The 23,678-nt window shown below is 41.8% G+C and overlaps 2 protein-coding genes across 3 annotated transcripts in view; both read left to right on the forward strand.

The window, feature by feature from the left end:
- The window catches only part of LOC134425830 (connector enhancer of kinase suppressor of ras 2-like), a 173,415-nt gene extending 164,017 nt beyond the window's left edge, over positions 1 to 9,398 (forward strand). For both annotated transcript variants that reach the window (XM_063170815.1, XM_063170817.1), the window contains exons 22-24: positions 360 to 867; positions 1,162 to 1,361; positions 2,041 to 9,398. In XM_063170815.1, the coding sequence (XP_063026885.1) occupies positions 360 to 867; positions 1,162 to 1,361; positions 2,041 to 2,256 (924 nt within the window). In that variant the 3' untranslated portion in view covers positions 2,257 to 9,398. The remainder of the gene's footprint in view (positions 1 to 359; positions 868 to 1,161; positions 1,362 to 2,040) is intronic.
- Positions 9,399 to 9,992: 594 nt separating this feature from the next.
- Positions 9,993 to 23,466, forward strand: APOOL (apolipoprotein O like). Its single transcript, XM_063170818.1, has 9 exons — positions 9,993 to 10,035; positions 13,137 to 13,241; positions 14,267 to 14,386; positions 15,412 to 15,466; positions 15,608 to 15,706; positions 16,032 to 16,123; positions 16,478 to 16,564; positions 18,114 to 18,270; positions 19,919 to 23,466. The coding sequence occupies exons 1-9, from the start codon at positions 10,024 to 10,026 to the stop codon at positions 20,014 to 20,016; spliced, it is 825 nt and encodes a 274-aa protein (XP_063026888.1). The 5' UTR covers positions 9,993 to 10,023; the 3' UTR covers positions 20,017 to 23,466.
- Positions 23,467 to 23,678: the final 212 nt, after the last annotated feature.

Here is a 23,678-nt window from a genome sequence, read left to right on the forward strand (position 1 = left end):
CCCTGAAAAAAAAAAGAAAGGAAATCCAATTATGGTTTCTTTTGGAGACTTCCACTGTTCTCAGCTGCACTGAGTGTAAGCTGGATGGGTCTTCAGGAAATCTGCACCAGTGTTACACTTTCCTTTCCATCAGGACTTGCTTGTGGGCAGAGAATGTGCAAAACAAGAATAGGGAGTGGTTCAAAGAGCACTTGTATAAAAGTTGTCACTGCTAATTCTCTTCTGTTTACAGTGGTTCATGTTATGACCAATCCAACCCATGAGTCCATCTGATTACTAGATATCACAGAGTGTTTTACACTGCAGTCACTTCTGTTCCAAACACCATCTCATGGGCAGGTGTTTTTGTGTCTTTCCAGGTGAATTCCTCAAGCCCATTCCCCGAAGCCAAGCAAGGCCGACACTTTTCCAGCGAATCCACGTACTCCCATTCCTCGGCCGAGGAGTCGCGGCCGGAGGCGGCGGGCAGCACGCACTCCTCGGGGTGCCGGCCTCCCTACCGGGAACGGCGCTCGTGGCAGGACCTGATCGAGACCCCCCTCACCAGCTCAGGGCTCCATTTCCTCCAGACCGTCCCTCCGGAGGCAGAGTACGCGAGCGGCCGGCCCGGAATGTCACCGGACAGACGGAGACAGGCCACGCTGCCCGTGCAGAGGCGCCACAACTTTGAGCAGGATGGGCCTTTTCCTCTGGTGGAGTGTCCCAGGGGGCACAGCTCCCACGGGCGGCCCCAGAAACCGCGCAGCCAAAGCCTGCCCCGGAACAGAGACGTGCGCGGGAAGGGACGCGTGAAATCCATTGAGGACACCGACGACAGCCTGGATGAGAAGGTTCCTCTTAGAAGGCACAATAGTTTCTGTGCAGAAGGTAAGCTCTGGGAGATGTTCTCCTCCACTTCAAAATCCAGAGCGGTATTGCCACTGTTCTCAGCAAGGATTTTGTGGTTGAACTGCTGGATGTTGGCAGACACAGGAGTTTGTATTTGAAATGCCAAGATGTAGTGCTAAAAATTGAGCTTTGGGATGATGTTCTTGTCTCACCAAAATCAACACTGCAGAACTCAGTAAGAGGTTAAGATAGTACTGAATTGCAGTATTGCTGATTTTAGAAACTTCATCTGAATGATCAGGTTTGTTGTTAGGGTTCTTTGTTTCCTTTCAGAAAACGTAAAAGAAATTGAAGATATCACAGATGGTCTGCAAGAGCTCTACAGAACTCTGGAAGAAGCCAGTCTGTCAGCTTTTGGAGAGCAGCGTCCCTCCACCAAGCAGGAGTTCCGCAAGTCCTTCGTGAAGCGATGCAATGACCCAGTGATCAACGAAAAGCTGCACCACATCCGAGTCCTCAAGAGCACTTTAAAAGTAAGGCTTTATCCTGATTTTGTGTGGCTTCATCCCTGATCTGTATGCAAGGAATATAAACTTTAAAAGTCTAATTGTCCATCAGAGAATGCTGATGGGTTGAAGGGATCTTAAAGCCCATCCAATTCCATCCCCTGCCATGGGCAGGGACACCTTCTGCTACCCCAAGTTGCTCCAAGCTCTGTCCAGCCTGGCCTTGGACACATCCAGGGATCCAGGGGCAGCCACAGCTTCTCTGGGCACCCTGTGCAGGGCCTGCCCACCCTCACAGCCAGGAATTCCTTCCCAATATCCCAGCTAACCCTGCCCTCTGGCAGTGGGAAGCCATCGCCCCTTGTCGTTAATGTCACTCTCTGTCTTTAATCTTTTACGTTTCTATTGTTAATGCTTTTTTTTGTAGTTTTAAAATTAGGTTTCAAAGAAACTAAAAATCCTTCAAAGCAAGTATGTTCCATCTTAAGGAAAAAAAAGGAGATTATTTGGCATTCTGTGTGGGCAAATTGTAGCATGTGGCACAGACTGAGCTGTCAAACAGTTTATGCTGTAATAGTTCCTGAATTTAGGTAAATATTAAAGTTTCCATAGTAGTTTTCCTGGCACTTGGCATTAAAGAAGAAATAAAGCGCTGGAATACAGAATTTCATTTTGACCTGTCCTCTGTCTTTCTGGAATTTGCCAGGCAAAGGAAGGGGACCTCACAGTTATCAACAGCCTTCTGGACGATCCCAACTTAACATCCAAGAAGTTCAAAGATTGGAAATTAAAGAACTATGAGTTTTTCCTGGACATTTGTGAGTACAGTGCTGCTGGGAAGTCTCAAAACGGAGCCTCTGAACTGGCAAGCTCGGCCCCAATGCTGACACACACACACTCCTTCATCGAGACTCACGTGTGACAGGAGCTCAGCCTGGCCACTGCTGGGTGCCTGACAGAGGCAGGCAGACAAACCCTGGTGAATTTAAGGTACTCAGCAGTACTGTAAATACTTGGGTAAGAGAATAGTGCCACAGGATGCCTACTACATTGCATGATAAGACAATGATATTCTTTATGAATTTTTTTGTTTGCTGTTATCAACCAATGTCCGTATCGAGCTCTGCATTAGGAAGAAGAGGTGCAGAAGTGTAACTGAAAATAAATACCAGTATATTTAAAGTACTGTACTAAAACTCAGCTTATAGTATGAGCTCCTGCAATCATTTTATATATTTAGATATATATAAAATCATATCTATGTATATAAAATGTAACATGGTAGTTGACATTTCCTTTTAAAATTCCCTAAAGTTCACACTTTCACACATTTTTTCTTGAGAAAAAATATAAAAAATGAAGACATGAATACATTGGCCACTCTTAGAGATGAACATTTATTTTTGCAACATTTCCAGGTAGTGACCATCTTTGCAAATAAAAGGACAGAGTTATCAAAATGTAAACTCAATCCCTATAGTGTGCCTTAAAATGTACACTGTACATCTAAGAAATAGATCCCAGTCTGGCCCTATGGGCACTCTGTACATGCCATTTAAATACTGTGTTTGTAACGTGCTGTGCCTGCCTTTAAACGAACGAACACGAGCAAGCAGGTTTGGCACAGAGGTAAGATACGAGTAGAACAATATTGGTTGTTCACTAATGCTGCAACTTAAACAGGTTTTAGTAGGATTTGAAGTATTTCATGGTGAAAGAAAAAGAAATCTGCACTGAGTAAGGTACATACTGCAGGTTTTCATCATTTCTTCACTGTGAATTGAAGTGACACATGACTGTGAGTCACAAAATTCAAAAAAGCATGAGAATGAAGCTAAAAAAACCTCCTGAACTAATCAATTACATTCTGTGATACACTGACATCTATAGCTGAGTTAATAATTCAAAATTATGTAATGTCTGGCAATAATTTTTAACTGCTAGCAGTACATTTGCAAGTGGGTGAAGTTATTCAAAATATCATTCAAAAACCAATCGGTATTGATTGGTTTGGGAAGACACACAAGTCACACAGTGGATTTCACTTCCTTGCCTGGGTGAGAATGGTTTGGAAGAATCAGATTTTGGGGAAAATACTTGTATTCTTGGGGGGGGAAAAGATTGCTCTGGATGCTACTGAACATAGATTTCAAAGCCATTCACAGTTTGCTTTGACTCTGCTTGTAGAATAGTTCTAAAAGGCAGAATGAAGGGGATGTGAATACAGCTGATGTCATTTCACTGAAACAGATTTCACTGATCATTTTTTCACAAGATAAACCTAATTGTCTCTCATCCATCAAGGACTGTAAAATTCACGCAGTTCAGTATAACAGAGGCAAAAATGTCATCTCAGTGAGGTCCTAGTATCCAGGAGGAGATTTCATTGTTCCAAAGGCAGACCAGGTGAAGGTGTCCTGGGTGTTCAGTTCTGTCTCCACAGAGCAGCTAAGGGGAGCTGACCTTGACTGGACAGGAGGGGGAAAATTGCCACAGGAAAGCTCCTGGGTTGAGACAAAGACAGGGAGATCACCTGCTAGTTATTGTAGGCAAAACAAACCTGACTTGGGGAAAATTCATTTATTAACAATTTAAAATACAATTGCATAGCAAGAAACAAAGACAAAATTAAAAACACCTTTCCTTTGCCTCCCCCCTTCTTTCCAGTCTTAATTTCATTCCTTCATTTCCAGTGAGCAACAGAATAAATTATAGAATCCATTTAGAAATGAATTCATATTATACATGCAAGCAGTGATGGATAGTCACAGAAATAGTTACATAGATTGAACTGTCTAAATTCCTAAAGAAATGTAAAAATGCCTATTGTTTCAAACTCAAAAGATGGTTTGTGCTTTCATAATGAAAATATCTATATTGTTTCCAAATAGCTTTCCAAAAGGATTTCAAATGCCACTGCTTCATCACTCAAGACATAACTGAGCATATTCAGTGAAGTCACAAGCAAGCAGAGAATACTACTTAGTGATACAGCTGAAAATGAGAAACATAATTGGGAAGACAGATTTCTCAGAAATGACACAAATAGTAGGGAAAACAGATCATCTCTGTTTTAAGTTTAAATACAATTTCTGTAAGATGAATAGATGAGATAAATAGTAGATAGTTCATACTTTTGCTCAGCTTATCTTTAAAAATCTTTCAGTGTCATGAGATCATCTTTTCTGAAATTCTTGGAATTGTGAGTCTGCATTCTGCTCTTGCAGAGCAGCTCTCAGCAAATGTGATTTGCACTGAATAGGCCAAATAAATTGTCCAGGAGATTCATGAGATGAAATGAGATGAGATACACTGGAGAAATTCCCTCTAATGGGCTTAAGATTAACTGGGAGAAAAGTCTGAACCATTTGTCTGGCATTGCTTGTGCCTTAGAGCAAGCAAAATCTAATTGCTAAATTAAGCAATACAAAGACTCTATTCTTTCACAAATGTCAGCTGGCATTTGGAAGCCATTTCACAAGAACTTGTCATTCTCCTGGCACATTTCCTGAACCCCACCCTGCAGCCCTTCCCTCTCAGCCATGGGTTCTTCCTTCTGGGTGTTGGTTCCAGTCTAAATGGACTGCAGAGAGGAATGTGCACAGTCACCACAGCACAATTATTTGGATTTTCACCACCTTTGAACTCACTGGAATGCAAAGTGCAATACAGATAATGTATTTAAAAATTCATGCTTATGTATTAAAGTACATCCAATTCTCCTGGACCAACAGGTACTCGAACACACAGTACAAAGCAGCTGGAATTGTTGTGGTCGTTTTGATGCCACATTTTTAAATAGGAAAAGAACAACGCTTGGCTGTTGAGTTCATCAAGGGAAATAAATAGCACCTGTACAATAAAATTATTAATTTACCAGTTTTCCTGCCTGAATTCTCAGGTAAAACTTGGTTTTTAACATATACAACATGGAAATGTTGTTTGGATGTGCTTTATTTAACTGGATCTTATTAAAGTTAGTGTCTTCATTCAAAATTGCTTCAGGTAAAATGTCTCAGCCCATACACTTTCTCTGACACTCCACAAGCTGAGTCTTTTTGTTCCGGCTATTTTTCATTACAACTGATTTAATGCTCCCCCTGAGCTACTGATTCCCCTCCTTTTTTAATACTGTTCTGTATTCAGTGACATGTCAGATCTTTAAAAGTGTCTTAATAGCTCTCTCGGCATCACTTCCTGAGAGAACCAAGACATTTCTCTTGGTTTCATTACTTTAAATGAAAACTACCCTGAGCTTGCTCTAATTGACACGAACAAAAACCAGAGGAGGAGGAGGAGGAGGGGGTTGTTATCAGGACATTCAGCTCTGGCTGCTGCCTTTTGAGCTGGGAATGTGGTGCTCCACTGGCTTTTTCCAAGGAAAAAGAAATGAGTGCTGCAGAGAATTGTGCATGGCCAGCTAAGCCTCCTCTCCCTCCTCTCAGCAGTTACAGCTCCTTCTCCAAGGTCCTGTGAAGGACAGCACAGGGACCTTTGAAGGAGTTCCTTTACAGTGGCTCTGGGAAGGGCTCAGCCTCCTCAAAAATGGTACAGTTCTGCTGCTGACCTTTAGGAGATTTCACTTTAAATGTTAATAGGACCTCTGGGAGAAAAATGAAGAATCTGGTAAAAATTGTTTAACTCAACAGAAATCTGAGGAGAACAAAGAACATTCTTTTCTTTGTCTCAAGTAATGTAAATGCAAAAGGCCAAGATTATCACAAACCTTATTTGCCATATTCTTTCCTCATGTGGTCTTACTGTCTTCCAAAGTGATAAAAGCATTCTTTCTGCCAAAAATAGCAGTATTTATGACCAAGGTGATATAGCTGGGGCCTGTTGATCCTTGAGGAGAGACAGCAGAGCTATTTTGTGATAATTCACCAACAGTTGGTACAAACCCTTCATGCAGTGGGGAACAAAGTCCTTCAAAGATGGTTTGTGTAAAAGGACCCTTGGCTAAGGCACAGTGCAGCACAACAAACCCAGCCCCCTCTGCAATGCCTGTCAGCTGCCCCTGAACTAGAGAATGACACCAGGCAATTGAATTATACTTTAAACACTCAATTTTTCAGTAAACCAAGTCTTGTCTCTCCACAGAGGTTCTGTCTCCAGAGCCAGTCCTAGGGAGATCCCTTAAGGAAGAGAGCCCAGGCCTGTCTGTATTGCTGGGCCCCAGCCTGAACGCCATTCAGGGCATGCCTGGGTTCCCCACATTTAATGTTAGAGAAATAAGAGTTGCCTGGGTCTCCTAAAGGATTTTATTCTCTCCTCAGTTTTCACAGTAGGGAATGGTGCTTTAGGGCAGCCAGAAGGGCACAGGTTTTCCATGGTAGATTTTGCATGTACCACATGCCTTAGGCCACAGCACATCACCTTCCCTGCTGCCAAATGATGTTTATTTACCACTAGGACCAAAAATGGGAAATAACAGGAAAGACTGGAGAAGCAATATTAGCTATTTGTTTATATTCAGTATTAAAAAGCTCTTTTTCTTCCAGAATGTTTCCCTCACCAAAGCTGAGGCTCAGGGTAGGTTTCCCAGGCAGGATGCTGTGGGGAAGGGTCCTCCATCTCCTCTCTCAGATGAATTCACACTGTGTAATGTGAATTCACAGAGCCTCAAGGCTGAGGCTCTTGATGGATGTTAAGTGGGCACAGATCTGAAAATCCCTTCTGAAAATCACATCTGAGCCCTATCAGCAGTTGTATGGAAATTTCATGGCTATTTAAACCAAAACTAGTAAGTTGTATTTCCTTACTTGATGTTTATAGTTATTTTCTTTGCTCCCATTACCCACAAATGAAATGTGATGTTTCTGATCAGTTCCACTCTCTAACATGTGGGCAGGGAACACTTCACTCTGGATATAACTAATAGAAAAAGAAACATGTTTTAAAGCTTATTTTCTATATTTTACGGGTTATACCACTCTTGCACATCCAGGAGGAGGTTTATAAATAATATTGTTTAAATTTTTATCAGGTTTGAAGACAGGTGATATACTACTGGGACCTCCTCTTAATAAAAATATTTAAATAAGTCAGACAGAAACTGCCTTCAGGAAAAGAACCATATTCACTCTTAATGTAGGCCAGACAGATATATCTTTATTTTTATCAAGAACATACATGTGTTAGAAGTGACAGTTAGGGACTTTAAGCATTAATGCCACTGTGTGAGCAGTATTTGAAAGAAAGCAATGTTGTAAAAATGATCAAATATGTCGACAACCTGCTGTTTGACCAGCTAAGCCCTGTAGCTTCTGTCCTCACATTTCTAGAATATTGTTCATGCTCAGGCGTTGGTGAGGGTATCAATACAGATCTTTTTACTAACAGTAAATGTGTCTGTCCGAATGCTGCAGATTAACTAAGGATGTCACATTCTACATATTAACTATTGCATTTTTTCACTAGCAACCACAAAACAAATATGTCTTAACAAACTGTGTTCGCTGGCCAAAACACCAGTAAGACCCTGTAACCAGTTAAGACTTCTGTTTTACTGAGAAACAAGGATTTCAGCTTGAAAATCTGATGAGAAAACAGGTTAGGATGTAAGAGAAATGCACTAGTATTAATAAACGTTTTACATTTGACACATACTGTATTACAAAGACAATATCCTTGTAAGACCATTAATTGCTGGGCCATAGGTGACTTCCATCTAGGTTACTAATAGCTAATAAACCTTGTACAGAGCCTTTTTTAGATAACGCTTACATGTATGGAAATGTATGACACCCTTGTACTATGGCTTGCACTTTACTTGCATTAAACTGTGAAGTAGGCTGTAGTAATGTCTTTGTATATTCAGGGGTTGAAATACCAAAGCACTGGAGTATCGTACTGCTGGTGTTCAACCTGTCCAACGTGCTGACAAAGTGTATTTTGCAAACCCCACCAACTTCAAATCTTTGGCAAATAACGCTATGGGGTCTCCATGGTCTTTGTTTCTTTGTAAATATAAACATTCTTACTGTTTCTGTAGCAATAGGAGGTTATAAACCAAACTTTCACTAGGACTGTTTTCAATAACAAAAAAGAAAAAAATAAATAAAAATCTATAGCGCCTTGTAAAAAAATCATGGAGACTCCATGACCTGTGGGCATTTTTGTTTACAAGCAGTATGTATATATGTATTAGAGGCAGAACTGTTATTTATCACAAAGTTATATTGTGGATGATTCTTTCTTAAATAAATATATGTTTTCTGTCATTAAGAAAAATAAGTATTTTAGAGCCATCCTGAGAAGTTTGAAGTGTCAAGCTTCAAATACGAGTAATCTTCCATGTTTCAGCCTTGTTTTTCTAATCAGCTGGGAGATGAACTGAGAGGCAATGGAAAACCACCTGTCCATGCCAGGAAAATGCTGGAGTTGTACGTTTTTGAGCATTCTGCAACTTTTCTATAGTGCCCATCGTGCTTAATGCTTTGACAAGCAGATGCTCCATCAGTACCACAGTAAATCCCTCAGCTCGTGGATGCTACAGAGAGAAAACCAATGGTTCTAGACTAATACAGGTCAAACGAGGTTTCAACCCCTGGATAACACAGTATTTCTTCAGTTTCACAACAGTATTTTTAATTTTATACTTGTCTATGTTGAAAGATAATCCAATAGTTTCTATAGGCAATGACCATTAGGTTTCTTTTTTCCCTCTTTCCAGATGAGTTCTGTGTGAATTACTGTAACCGGCTGCGTTTTCTATCACAGATTAATAACTTGTTAACTTTTTGTGTGTCTACAATGAAAATTTATGAATGGAAAACTTCACTGTGTGTTGCTCACTGGGCATATACCTCATGGTACATTGCACAGACGTGTAAGTCGTAAGTTGCACTGCAACATTAAAAAAAAGGAACATATTGCTCTTTTTTCAAAGATATTAACTTATTTAAGAGATATAGTCTGTACATTATTAAAAAAAAAACAAAAACAAAAACAAACATTTATTCTTCCTAAATTCAAACAAAGCTTTTGTTTTGGGGAAAGAAAAAAAAAGTTGTAAACTTCCGTTGTAAATTTGGACTTCAATAAACGAATTATCTGCACTTAGATTGTGTGTTTATAGGGGATTTTGTGTGTTCTGAGGGGGATCCCGGCTGAGCGCGATGCCGCCCGATCGGGGCGCGATCCCGGCTGAGGGGGATCCCTGCCGACCCTAGGGCGATGGCGCCTGAAACAGATCTCTGCCCGATTTAGGGCGAGCCCGCCGCGGTTAAGAGGGATTCCTGTCCGCTTTGGGGCCATGCCGGCTGAGGGGGATCATCCCTGCCCGCTTAGGGGCCATGCCGGCTGAGGGCGATGCCCGCTCCAGCTGAGCGGGATCATCCCTGCCCGCTTTGGCACGATGCCCGCTCCGGCTGAGGGGAATCCATCCCTACCCGCTTTGGGATGATGCCCGACCCGACTGAGGGGATTCTATCCCTGCCCGCTTTGAGGCCATGTCGGCTGAGGGGAATATATCCCTACCAGCTTCGGGGCGATGCCCTCCCCGGCTAGAGGGGAATCCATCCCTGCCCGCTTTGTGGCGATGCCGGCTGAGTGCAATCCATCCCCGCCCGCCTCCGGGCAATGCCGGCTGAGGGCGATCCCGCCCGGCCCGAGCGCGGTCCCGCCCCGGCCCCTCGGCGCCGCCCGGCGCGGCCCTTCCCGCGCGCCGTACGCGGCGCTGTCCAACATGGCGGCCAAGGTGAGTGTCCGCCCGCCCTCAGGCCGGCGCTGCCCCGGCCCCGCGGCTCCGCCGCCCCTCAGGCTCCGCTCCCGCTCCTCCGCCGGCTCGGGACAACCGGGGCGGCTCCGTGCGGCCCCTCGGGAGCGCCCGGCCCGCCCGCGCGTCCCCCGGTGCCGGCGGGAAGGAGCCCCCGGTGCCGCGGGAGCCGGGGTCAGGTGGCGGAGTGGGGCAGGGAGAGGTCTCTGGTGCTGTGGGACTTGGCGGGGAAGGAGCTGATTCGAGCGATGGTTAAATTGTGCAACAGGGAATAAAAGCGGGGTTTCTCTTCTGGTGCTTCTCCGTGTACTCGCAGCCCCCGAAACAACTTCAGCTCGAGGGATATCAAGATGATAGTTTGGTAGGGACACGATAAAGTGCTAGTGGTGCTGTACATCACCGAAACAAGGCTGTTAAAATCATGCTGTTACGAGCTAACAGGGTTACAAGTATCTAAAATATCGCGAGTTGTAGGAATAATACGGTGTCTTTAAACAGAACAACATGCATGTAAAGATCTAAGCCTTCTCACAAATATTTAGACAGGTTTTCCAGTGTTGGCAATCAAATTGATGAATAGGTTGCTCTCACATGAATCTTCATATTTACTTTTTTAAAGCATTTTAAAAGTAAAGGATGGTACCAATGAGGACAGAAATTAAAATAAACCATTTGCTGTCTGCCTGGGTGATCTTGAAGTAATTTGGTTGGCTTAGTTCACAAATCTGAATGATTCTGTACCTTTAGTGAAGTGACATAATTTTATGTGTGTTGTTTACTATTTACTATGAAATATTTATTAATAAGACTTTTATTCTTCTTAAGATATCACTCTCTGTGGGTCACTTACCAAGATTAAACCCAAATCCGTGGAGCGTCGGGGAGTTGAGGTGAAGTGGAAGGATCTGTTCCATTTGTGGGGGAGTTTTTGGTGGTTGTCACCAGAGATTTATAAAGACATACCTGAATTAGGATACTGGCTTTGGCCTACAAGCTTTTGCCAATCATGTCTCGTGTAACTTGTGGGGAAAATAAAGCAAAAGGATGTGAGACAGTTTTGTGATCCACTTCAAGACATCTGAGTGGTAGGAGAAAGTCATATACCTGTGACTCTTTATTCTTTAATTAACATATTTTCATGGAAAATTTGATACGAGGTAGCTGCTAAATTTTAATCTTATTTTACCCTGGCTGGTAGATTCCCATTTTGTGATACAGAAGTTGTATTTTTTTATATAAATCCATGCATCAGATTTTTGCATATACTCCATCCTTTGATTCCCTTTGTTTTGAGGCAGTTCCTGCCTTCAGGGCAAGTTTCCTGCTCCAATTCTTGAAGCAAGCACACAGAATTTGCAGTTTCAGTGGGAAACAATGTCTTGGAGATTAGCATAAATTAACCATGTGGTTTTATTATGGTTTAGTTTGTATTCTGCATCTTTTGAGTGGAGGATAGTGAATTCTTTGTAGTGATGTAGCTTTTTAACTTTTTTTTTTTTTTAATAGAATCTGTATTTTTGATTGTTGATAAGATTCCAGCACTTTGAAGCAGATTGTTTGAAATGCAAAGAATTAAAGCCAAAATTATCCCGGTACATTTGACAGTTTTATTGTTATATTTTGATTGGTCTTACTCCAGTTCTACTGTTAAGAGGTATAGCTGTAACAATTTTCTGCTAGAGAGCATATCATGCATTTCTTCAGCAAATAATTGCTGTTCAGGCTTCTCATCAAAAATGTCTGTTTGTCTTGGGTGTGTTTTTTATTTCTGGGGAAAAACCTTCAGGTTGTCAGTGTTGCAGGTCAGCACCTTGGCAGTGGTGTCACAGGGAATGTTTTATTGCTGGCCACTGACCTTTGCTTCTGGTGATGTTCAGCTCTGTGTGTGTGCAGAATTCATCTCCAGAAACGTCACCTGGCTTTTGTACCCACAGCAATTTCCTGGGTTCCTCAAAAAGAAGATTTTTATTTATTAGTCAGTTATCAGCTGATGTTCTGGAGTCATTCTGGTGGCTGAACATGCAATCCCAGGCTGTTCCACAGCTCCAGCCTGTTGCAGGGGTTTTTCTCTGGGCTTCTTTCCTAGTGTTTGGTAGAAAAATATGATCCTGCCATTTCTTAATTGTCAGTAACTTCTGTAGAAGTTTTCATAGGTAAAAGACTTATTGGTTTCTTTAGCTAAACAATATATGATTTTCTTTGTTTTATACATAATTCCTCATCAGCAACTTTTAATAAAATAATTTCAATAAATTAGTACTAAAAACCACTTAGCTAACTGAGGTCTTTTAGTGCACCTTGTGATTAGATAAGGAACAGCTCCGTGCAGTGAAGCCTCTTTAGTGTAGTCGAGGTGATGTTGCTTTTTCTTTCACTCTGGTTCTTTGTGATTTCAGTAGAAAGAGTGAAACCCTCTTGGGATAACTGCCAGTGTAAATGTTAGCCAGTGCAGCTATTTCCTTGGATCTTTAAACATTTATGTGTTTGTCTGCAGGCACCCAAAAGTAAAGCAATTACTGTCAGTCAGGAGCTGGACCACTTTGATCATTCCCTGTGTAGCTTTCTCCTTTACATTGAGAACAGAATCCCTTGGGACTTTTAAAAATACATTATTTTTTTTTAAGTGAACAATGCAACTTTCTCATGCTCTATCATTTTTAAATTCACTTTTCCTTCTAGTGTCTACTGAAAATTGGTGTCTTGTTCTGGTAGCATGCTGTATGGAAATAAGCAATCTGAATTATGATAGGTTAAAATAGTTTTTCTTTAATAACTCTTCAGAAATGGAATTCCTGCATGCTGAGTAAATTACAGCTGAATTTACCCTCACAGGTGATGGAGGCATCAGTGTGGCTTTGCTGGTTTTTCCTGGTATTTTAGACATAAAACTGTTCAGGGCTCTTCAACCTTTTCTTTACCATTATAATTTAAGAAAATCTTTGTATAAGTCAGAAGACATTTCTAAAAGGCATAATGCTTAAAAAAGGCTTTAAAAGTGACTTGTTTAATCCCATATTTGATCAATCCAAAGGGAAATTTTAATTTCAGCATTAAAAGGCCCTGTTTTCATCTCTCTGTCCCAGGTGGCAAAGCTGGCAGCTGTTTCTTCTGGGCTGCCATTGATATGTATTACTGTATATGCAGCAACAGAAGAGGAATCAAAAAGTCAGCTGGTGAAGCCAGACAAGGTATGAATCTTCCTCTTTTTTGGTCTTTAAAATAATACAGAAAAACCTGCAGAATAGCAGCTCTGTCAATTGAATTACAGTATCTGAAATAGATAGCAAATATGTGATAATAAATAACTGACCACTATGGCTCAAATAAACCACAGAGGGTTATAATGTTAAATTGGTGAAGTTTTATCTGATTTTCATTATTACAGTATTTCAAAAATGAAGTCAGAAAAGGTGAAAATAGAATACTGGCTGATGAGTCCTTCTCTAATGTGCAATTTGTAGTAGTGCACACATCCACACACACATGCCCTTGCTTCACACTGAGTAATTCTGCTTCTAAGAACCCACACCATTGTTTCAGTTCTCACTTCCAAAGAGTGAAGTCCACTTGAGTAGGGTCAGTTGGAACTCTGGAACTTCATAATTCCATGGGGAGGCTTTGTGTGCTGCAGGGGCAACACTGAGGGTTTGCAGGCTTGGAAAACTCCCTTGAACTGCAGCACTGGACAGCTGTGTCCTGCTTCTCAGCTGTGTTTGTTTGCAGCAGTCATGGGAGCAGAGCTGTGTCCCTTTTGCTCAGCTGTGTGTGTTTGCAGCTCCCCATTTACAGTGCACCCCACTGAGGTCCAGGGGTGCTGCAGAACTTTGTCCCTCTTGCCCAGCTGTGTTTGCAGCACTCAGGGAGCAGAGCTGTGTCCCTTTTACCCAGCTCTCTGTGTGTGCAGCACTCAGGGGAGCAGAGCTGTGTCCCTTTGACCCAGCTCTCTGTGTTTGCAGCACTCAGGGAGCACGGCTGTGTCTCTTTAGCTCAGCTCTCTGTGTTTGCAGCACTCACAGGAGCAGGGCTGTGTCCCTTTTACCCAGCTCTCTGTGTGTGCAGCACTCACAGGAGCAGTGCTGTTCCCTTTTACCCAGCTCTCTGTGTGTGCAGCACTCACAGGAGCAGTGCTGTTCCCTTTTACCCAGCTCTCTGTGTTTGCAGCACTCACAGGGGCAGGGCTGTGTCCCGTTTACCCAGCTCTCTGTGTTTGCAGCTCCCCATTTACAGCGCCCCCCCGCTGACGTCGCGGTACATCGAGGAGCAGCCGGGGCCCCTGCAGCAGCAGCTCACGGCTCTGCGGAGGACGACCGGCCGCTACTTCGGCTGGTGCCAGGTAAGGGGTGCACCCAGCCTTTCCTGCAGTTCTCTCAGCACTGAACTACTGAAAAGCCGGGTTACTCCCCCCTGGAGGGTTTTTTGGCAGGTCTTTGTGTTGCATAAGGTAATTTTGGATGGAAAAACGAACCCTCCTTCTACAGCAGGAGTTACATTGGTAAATTCTTGCTGCGAGAACTTGAGGGTGTTTTGGAGTCTGGAATTCCAGGTGCAGTCCGTGGAGAAGGAGCTGCTTGCAAAGGGCAGTGCCTGACGTAAAAGACAAACAGTGCATCCCATGTATCAGTTGTGGCAGGCTGTTCCTCAGGAGCCATCAGAAACTCCTCCCAGCTCTGTTACTGCATCTTCCAGCTGGAGAGGGAACTGGTGCCTGTCCCTGCTTTTGTACCTGCTGGGAAACAGCAGCTTCACCCTGGCTGTTGGCCAGAGAAAATTTTGTGTTTTCCTGTTGCAAAAACTGTAGACCCTAACAGTTGAAAACAAAATTCAAAATGTCTTCATTTTTTCTGTAAATTGTGATTCCATTGGTCTGTAAAAATGTTGTCCGTGACTGCATCACTGAAATACTCCTGTTATGAATCTGTACCAAACTTTGTGATGCCATTCATCATTGTGAGTTCCTGCCACTGAATAGCAGTGACCTCTGGTGGTACAAATTCGGTGTTGTTCTTTCAGTTTTCCTGGGAAAGTCTCTAGGAAAGAGAAGATTGTATTTTATAATTGAGTTTTCCTATACAGTTGGCATCCAGGTGTTTTCCTATTCTAGAGTTGATGAGATTTCAGTTTTGAAAGGGAACTTACATTAGAGAGATTTTTTAAAATTTTTTAGTTGCTAATGTAAGTTTTAAAAGTATAAGTGTTTGTCACAAAGAGGGTAGATCTCTGCACAGCTTTTCTAGAAGGTCACTGGTTTGGGTTTTTTAAAGTTACACAGTATTTCTTTGTCTCATTGTGCTGAGATCTGTGTGAACAGCTACTTTTACAGAGATTTTACTTTCTGGTTTTGTTTTTCTTTCCTTGTAGAGTGTCTATAACTTTATTAAAAATGGAATAATGGATTCAATTCAGTTTGGAAAAGGTAGGCAAGTCACATATGTGTCTCATTTCATCTATAAACTCTCAGTAAAATCAAAATTTTCACCTTTATTTCTTAAGTGGGAAATAAAATGACCATTACTGAATTGCCCTGCTTCTTTTTGTCTTTTTTTCCCATTTTTAGATGCTTATGTTTACCTGGACAACCCTCCCCCAGAGTTCCTCCCCAAAGCCGCTGTGATCACGGTGTCAGGCCTGGCTGGTGCCGTGCTGGCAAGGAGAGGTGGGGCTGCCTTGGTTCATCACTGCCCTGGGGGGTGTGGGGCCTGGAACAGTTCCAGTGGTCAGAATGCTCTTCTCAAACATTGGCAAACGCCTGTGGGACTAAAATAAATTCCTGGTAAATGAAGGGACATTGCTGATTGCTGTTAGGAGCTGGCTGAGAGCTGACAGAGCAGGACTAGACAGACTAATGATAGAATTCTTCTCATTCTTCATAATATTGGAAAAACTAGTTTGGGATTATTTGTCTTTGCATTTAATTGCTACAACTACTTCATTTGCGTTTCATTTTTGTCTAATTATTCAAAATATTTGGCTTTGTTCAGGTTCTAGATTTAAGAAAATTGCTTATCCATTGGGGCTTACTACTGTAGGATATGCTGTTTGTTACCCAGCTCAGGCAGTGGTCATTGCCAAGGTAAGGTTCTGGTTTATCTGGGGTCATTTCCAACACAGTGGGACAAGTGTGGATCCTTTAACCTGGTGCTCCATCTATTGTGCCAACATTGCCAGCACACTGTTTGCTGGTCAGGGTTTGATTTCATTTGGAGTAGGTGGGTTTAGCATGGAAATGTTCCCTGTGGATTCCTAATACCAGTTTGAACATTATTTACAATTTGCTTGGTGTAAGGGAAATATGTACTAGATCCTGAAAAGTCAATGCTTTAGGATGGAGTCGAGCATGTTCTCATGCAAACATGATTAATTTCATTTGAATAGTCTGTCTTTGTATTTTAAACACTGTTGTTAATTATGTTTTTCTAAAAAATAGGTAACAGGGAAAAAGTTACATTATGCAAGTCACCAGACCTACAAGGCTGTGAAGTCACTGTGGGCAGACAAGGAACCTGCCACCAAGGTAGGACTTGGGAAGTCATTACACCTCACACCTTGAGAGGGAGCTTAGAAAGTTGTGGTCTCTTCTGCTGATGCTCTTTAAGGTTTACTGATGGTGTTAAGCAAGGCACAAACCCCAGTCTGATCTTTTTGTCCCTTCAGTGTTTAATTGTTTTCACATCAGTGGATATTGAGATCCCCTCTCAATAGTAGTTCCATGCAGGGTGCACCAGAGAAGATTGAGTTTCTCTTTAGAGCTCCTTTTTTATCTTGGCACGAAGGATCCATTTTGATTCAAGCTTTGGTCTTAAGCAGCCCCTGAATTTAGACCAAAGACACTCATTATTAGACACAGGATTACAGTAGGTGTGAGTGGCTTGCTGCTCTACAAGCCTTGCAGGAAGTCTGCTTTATTTACCCTGTGATATGAATTGTCCATGGCTGATTTATTCCTTCTCCTTGCCCTGTCCTCGTGGCAGCCACAGTGAATAAATGGTCAGTAACCTCTTTATAGGGACCTACTACACATGGAAAATTATCAGGGTTTTCACCTGGTTCTCTTCCCCACTATAACTTCTCTTACAGAGCAGGCTTTCTAACTCTGACATAATTATTCTTCTCCTCAGAATTTCCTCTAGTTTCTCTCCTTTTTCTGTTTTAGGGGATTTTGTGTGTGGTTTTTAAGTGAGGCAGTCAAAATAGGACATATTAAACAGCTGAAGCCTTGCCGGCAGAGAGTAGAGGGCAATAGGAACCTTCTGTAAATTACATATGGAATTTGGGTTGGTAATCCCAGAATTAAATGTGGGTTTTATCCAACCCAAAAGGTTTTTTTTCCTCAAGTGGAAATTTATAAAACCTTGACAAAATAGCACTTCCCAAGTAAAATTGCAGCTTTGCACAGTAGTTTTTCATTGCTCTTTTCAAAGAAAATTTCAGTTTCTCAGTTATATGTAGGAATATTTTGCTTTAAATTTACAGTGCTCATAGGCATGCAGTCTTCACCCTTTACTTCTGAGAAGCACAAATGGAATTCTGAGTTTTGAAAATGAAATTCAGATAACTGTCATTAAACTGGTAGCAAAACAAGAATTGATGTGGTACAGACACTTCTATTAAGTTTACGTTTTTTTTCCTGAGTGAAGCCTCTTCCCAGGACACTATTTCTCATTACTAGGGTGTACCCATGATTTATCTTTCCATCTCCTGCTAACTAGGGCTAGTAAGTGTTCTGTAAACACTCAGGGCTGTTTCAGTCTTGTGTAAGGCTAAAGGCTCCTCACCTGGAAATGAACTTGTGAAGGTCTTGGAGGGTCTCTGGTAAAACCACAGCTTCACTCATGGCAATTTCCCTTCTCCATGAATTTATTCTATCTGATCTGTGGGGTTTCATGAATTTTACTTTTTCCAGCTGTGCCCCTTGTGTGCAGCTGACTAGTTGAATATTATTGAATGATGTCATATCTGAAAATAATTTCATAAGATAAGCTCCCAGACTTGAAAGCTTTATTTTGCAATAATGTATTAAGCATATACCCATGTGCTTTCTTTTATTAATGTTTGGTTCACAGCTGCAGCAAGAGTCAAAACCAATTATGCAAGAAGATAAGAAAAAGAAGGGAATTTCTAGTGCCAAACCTGAGTCTGCTGTTGAGTCAGGATCATTTAACAGAACTGAATCTTCCCCAGTAAAGTGTCGGAGTAATGAAAACCCAGTGCCTTCATCAGGTGAATTAAACATTTCAAGTGTAATCTCAGGGCAACTTGCAAATCCAATTAGTTGACTTAATTTTGCACTTACTCTTGCTCTAAACTGGAGCAGGCTGTCAGTGCATATTATTCTTGAGAGCATATTTTACATGCTGTCATTTAATACATATTTCAGAGCCTCAGGGAGGTGATAATTTTCTCACTGTGGACCTTGTCATAATAATAGAATTATATATTTGCTGTTCTCTCTCAATAATGTCAGAGAACCAATATTGATGTAGACCAGGTTCTTTCAATGGCCAAAATAAAGAATAATCCAAATGCAAGTCATACGAAAAGGTTTTAATTTGGATTATTATTAGAAAATTGAAGGCTCAAATGGATTTCATTACTTTTAGCCTGTGCTAACAGTGCAGAGAGGATCCATGGTGGAATGAAGGAGGGGTGTGTAGTTGAGAAATGAAGCATTGGGATTCATTGTGCTGGGTTTTCTGCAGTGGTTCCTGGTGCACCTTAAGTGCTCGAGATAATCAACTAGATCACATAACAGCCTGTTTAACAGACAGAAATTTGGTGGTCCAATTTTTAAGAGAAAACAGTGGAATTACCTGTTAAAGGAGAACTAAATTTGTTTTAAAGTAATGTTACCTTTTGTAAGGGCAGCTTCTAAATTTTATTTGTTACAAGGAAAGCACTTGGAAGGAAGGAATTGTTACCAGAATTTTTTTTGTTTTTCTGGAAAGCAAGCAGAACATACTTGGATGAGGGTTTTAGTATTTTTTTTCCTTTATTTTCACCGTAGTATGCATTCACATCTTTGCTTTGCACTTGAATTTTTTCTGATTTAGTTTGTGGAATGCTTTGATCTGTTTTTACACTTGCTCCAGGCCAAACTGTCTTTATTGGGTTTGTGTTTATAGATCTGTCGTTGCTTTCATAGGTGGAATTAGTTCATGTCCTTAATACAGCCAAAAATATCCCTGCCCTAAATGAATCTGTGTTGCCAGAGATGTTTATTTTCTCAGTCCAAGTGGGGCAAAGCTTTCAGGAGAATGTAACACCCTTTGTTGGATCAAGTGATGCAGCTAGAAAAGCAGCAGATCAGGAGCAGGAGGCACAGCCCCAGAAAAGCTGCCTTTATATCCCCCAGATGCTCTGGAATTGCAGCATCATTAAATGTGTCAGCTGTGCTCTGTCCTTCAGTGAGTGGGAGGCTTCACTGAGCTCAGTCTGTGCTTTTTGGAAGCTCAGAAGTGCAACCAGCTGAGGGTGCTTGTGTGCATTTGGAACTCTTGCCATCTGGCAGGGTTGGCTGTGGGATCTGCTCCTGGGCAAGAAACACCAGGGAACTTTTTCCATGCCTCAAACTTTCCCTTCCTTTCCTTGTGTTGGGCAAAGCATCACAATTTCTGCTCTCACTCTGCTGGGGTAGGAAGGGGTGTTGGAGAGTGAGAAGAGGTCCTGCTCTCCATCCCCTCTGTGCTCAGTGTCCCAACCTGCCCTCATCCTCCTTAACACATCCTCCTTTGAACTGGAGCAGACAGATGTTGATCTTTTCTAAGTGTTTGATAGTACAGAAATTCTCAACATGTATCACTAAGCTTTTTTCCTTACAGCTCAACAATAAACATACTTCTTAACCATATTTCTTCACTGTCTCTAACAGGAACAGTGAAGAAATCAAAATTTCAGCCTGATCCAAAACTTGCAGACCATGGTCAGTCCAGCCCAGAAGATGTGGACATGTACAGCACCAGGAGCTAAGCCAAGTCTGCTTTACAAAATGCAAAATGTTACAGATAAGGGGGAGGGAAGAAGGGAAGGGATAATCTTTACAATGCATACTCTGTGAGGTATAATTTCATCAGATATTTTCTTATCTCCAATTTGTATTATTGACTTACATGATTCTGTTTAGTGCTTATTTTGTTCCTGACTCCATATAAGCAGTGGGAATTCACTCAGTGTCATTAGTGAGACACTGAGAAAACAAGATTTGTCATTGTCTTCTCCCAGTGGGGCTTCTCTGTGCCAAACTTGCTAATAAATGTCACTTCACAAAGGATATTTGAAAATGCAAAAGTATCTCTGCTTTGGCTCAGATGTTCCTTGATCTGAATGAAGAATGTGAGGGATGGGGTTTGCAGAGGCTTCTTTGTCTTTTATCTTTCATCTCTGGAATGAAGTGCAAGTTCCTGCTGCTCTGAGTATCCTTAAAATCTCTGTGGTTGTGTCATGTGAGCAGCATCGGCTTTAAAGCTTGTGTAAAAGAGTCACTTTTTTCATTACAAAATAATTTGGTACTGTTTGCCTCTTTCACAAAGGTGCATGGAAACAACTCCTTGTCCTGCACACCTCTGCTGTGGTCAGATGTCTCTGAAGAGCAAAACCACACAACTGATCTCGAAACTTCCTTTCTAGACTATGCATCAGCTTTCACCTACTTGTGATACTTGGAAGAGCTGTGTTTGAATTGCTTAATCCATGAAACTGATACTGAATTTATATAAAATCCATTAGAAGTGTTTAGGAAGTTGGAGATTTGTAGTTTCAAGGTTTAAACTGCTGACAGTAAAAATGCAGAAATAGTAGGCAGCCAACTTTTTCATCCACAAGTTTGTATGCAATATCTCATTGATTTTGGTAGGATTTCTGTGAGATTCTGTGTTTTTCCATTAATGAAATTAGAAATTAAGTTTCCTAGGGTGAAACTTTCAAACATTGCTTTGATCATGGTGCATATCCCTGTACTTCTGTTTATCCTCCATTTTTCTCCATTCTGTTGCCTTTTAATTAAGGAAAATATGGGCTTTGTTGTAAAATTGAGGGGGAAGCAAGAGAGAGCAGATAGTGTGGATGGAAGGCTAAAGCCTGAAGTGCTGCTGTTCTCAGCACTGGGATGTGATGGGATATTTGCTCCTGCTCTCCAGAAGAAATTTCACAACCTGATTTCTTCTCCAAGGCTGCTGATGCCAAGTCAAATGACCAGTGAAATACAGGCAGAATTCCTGGTGTCCTGTGGGATCAGCAAAGTTGTGAGGATGGAAGGTGCAGAAGGCACAAGTGGTGAATGAGCAAAAGAAGAAAAGCTTTTAGGATGGGTCAGAAACAAATTGATATTTTAAAATCCAAATTTTAGGAAGTGTTGGTCTTTTTTACACAGAGTCCAGTGCAAGGTGAAGTCAGAAAATGTGAAGTTTAAAAGAAGAATTCTATTAGTGAAAATTGCCTGGAACAGCTGACAGGATTTAATGTCTTTTGTTTCTTTAATCATCTCTTAAAGGCCCAGGCAACTGTCAGAATTCAGGCAGCAATCAGAGGATATTAAATCAGTTTTCAGAGAGCTCCTGGACATGACACATTTAGTGTTTCATCACAGAGAGAGGAGTAGAAAAATTAGATGGCTGGGCTTCATATACCATTTCCAGGGAAACAGATGAAGACATAAGTGAAAATTGTGAAGAAATTATCATTTTCAAGTGCATGACTGAATGCCAGAAATTGTATTATCTGTCTCCCTTGGATAACATTCTGGATAAAAACATGAAGGAAAAGCCATCTGCTCTGCTCCTAAATTGTTAAATTCTAACTTTGAGTGATGTGCTAGCACAGCAAGTCGACAGGAGAGGTAAGATGATGCAGATTTGCTTGGATGTTGCAGGAGTTTACTGTGGTGAGATTTTTCAGGCCATAATGAGAAACTGTGCCCAGGGGTTGGGCTGGTGGGAGCAGGGAGAGGAGCTGCAGGGTTGCTGTTGTGAACCAGCACGTCCAGGAGAGCAGCTTTGGGACACAGCCTCTTCCCTGGTGCCAGGAACTGCCCTGCCCTGCCCAGGTACTGAGGGCATCTCCACTCCTGGATGTCTGAGGTGCAGGTGGGGCTGGCTGGGCTCAGATGCCCTTGGGCTGGGCAGGCAGGGGCTCCGTGGCAGCCCTGGTGCTGCTCATGCTGTGCATGGCCCTGCTGCCCACAGCTGCCCTGGGGCTGCAGTTCAGGCTCTGATGGCTCCTTAGGGCAACCCTGGGGTGGAACCAAACCTCAGGGTTAAACACCATCACTTGAAATGAGTGTTCCTGCCCACTCTGATGGACAGCACAGGAGGGATGCAGTTCTGTGGCTCACAGAAAGGAGTCCCTGGGCTGTGCCATGCTTTGGTGGGTGAGAGGAGTGATCAGCACAGGATTGTTCCAGGTTTGGAGGTGGCTGCCCCACCCCTGGGAGTGCCCAGGGCCAGGCTTGGAGCAGCCTGGCATAGGGAAGGTGTCCCTGCCCAGGGCAGGAGTGGAAGGAAATGGGCTGTAAGGTCCATGGTGATGCTGCTGATGTTATTGTCACTTTCTAATTTAGTTTTTTCATCAGCTGAGATTTCTCTTTGTCCTCAAGGCAGGGTAATTTTCTGTCTGTTTCATTTATATCACCTGTTTTTGTTTACTATCCCCACACAGTGGGGTTAAAGTTTGAAGGTTTTGGTTGAGAAACAGGGACAGTTAAAGACAACCCTTCCCTAATTGCAGCCAAAGAAAGTGTGAGAAAAGAATGGAAAGTTTTGTATTCTGGCTGGGTATGTCCTCTGCTTTCAGTTCAGACATCTGAACCTCCAGGGTTATTTAATACTTTACTCCTGACTGCAAGGAGCTGTAGCCACATATCTGTATTAGTAATTTCTAGTAAAGGTGCTATGCAATGGCTTTAAAAAAGCAAACTCAGATCTGGATGATGCCACTCTGGTGAGTCCTGGGTAACCACGTGCCTGACTTGGGCTCTTGAAGATTTCAGACCCAATAGACAAATCTGTTACACTGAAAAGTTAATATAAAACATGGGAAAAGTTTCATTGTGAGACATGGTTTTATTAATTTATACTGAAACACTTTGAAATGCCTCTTAAATGTATCCTTAATAGTCACTTAAGTTCATTTCACAATGCAATAATACAGTCACATAAAAGTAAGAATGTGTATTGTAATTTTTATATAAGTTATATATTTGTGAAAAAATCGATGTCTTAAAGAATGGGGTCACATGGTATTTTATAATACAGAAATAGCTTTAATGCATGGGGGTTTTATTTTTGGTTAATTGTATTCAATATAGAGAGATTTGGAGTTTGTTGATATTAATTTTTTGTTTACATAAAACTGATTGTGATACTTTGTCATATCACTGTGAGGCACCTGGCAATAAAGGGTGATAAGATACTTTTTAAAAACTAAGTTTAATTTTTGTCTGTTGTTTTCATTTGTAGGAAAATTGTCAATTCCTTCCCTTTCAAGTACTTTTTAAGAGTTCATTTCTAATGACTAAGTCACACTTGGTTTATTAATGTTGGGGGGAAAACTTCACCTCTGCAGTATTGAAACACTCCTGGAACAAGTCTCTGAAGCAACAGGACAGATCAATGCTCAGTGGCCTCAATTTTGAGAAG

This window comes from Melospiza melodia, chromosome 16, assembly GCF_035770615.1.
Source record: "Melospiza melodia melodia isolate bMelMel2 chromosome 16, bMelMel2.pri, whole genome shotgun sequence".
NCBI classification, from domain to species: Eukaryota; Metazoa; Chordata; class Aves; order Passeriformes; family Passerellidae; genus Melospiza; species Melospiza melodia.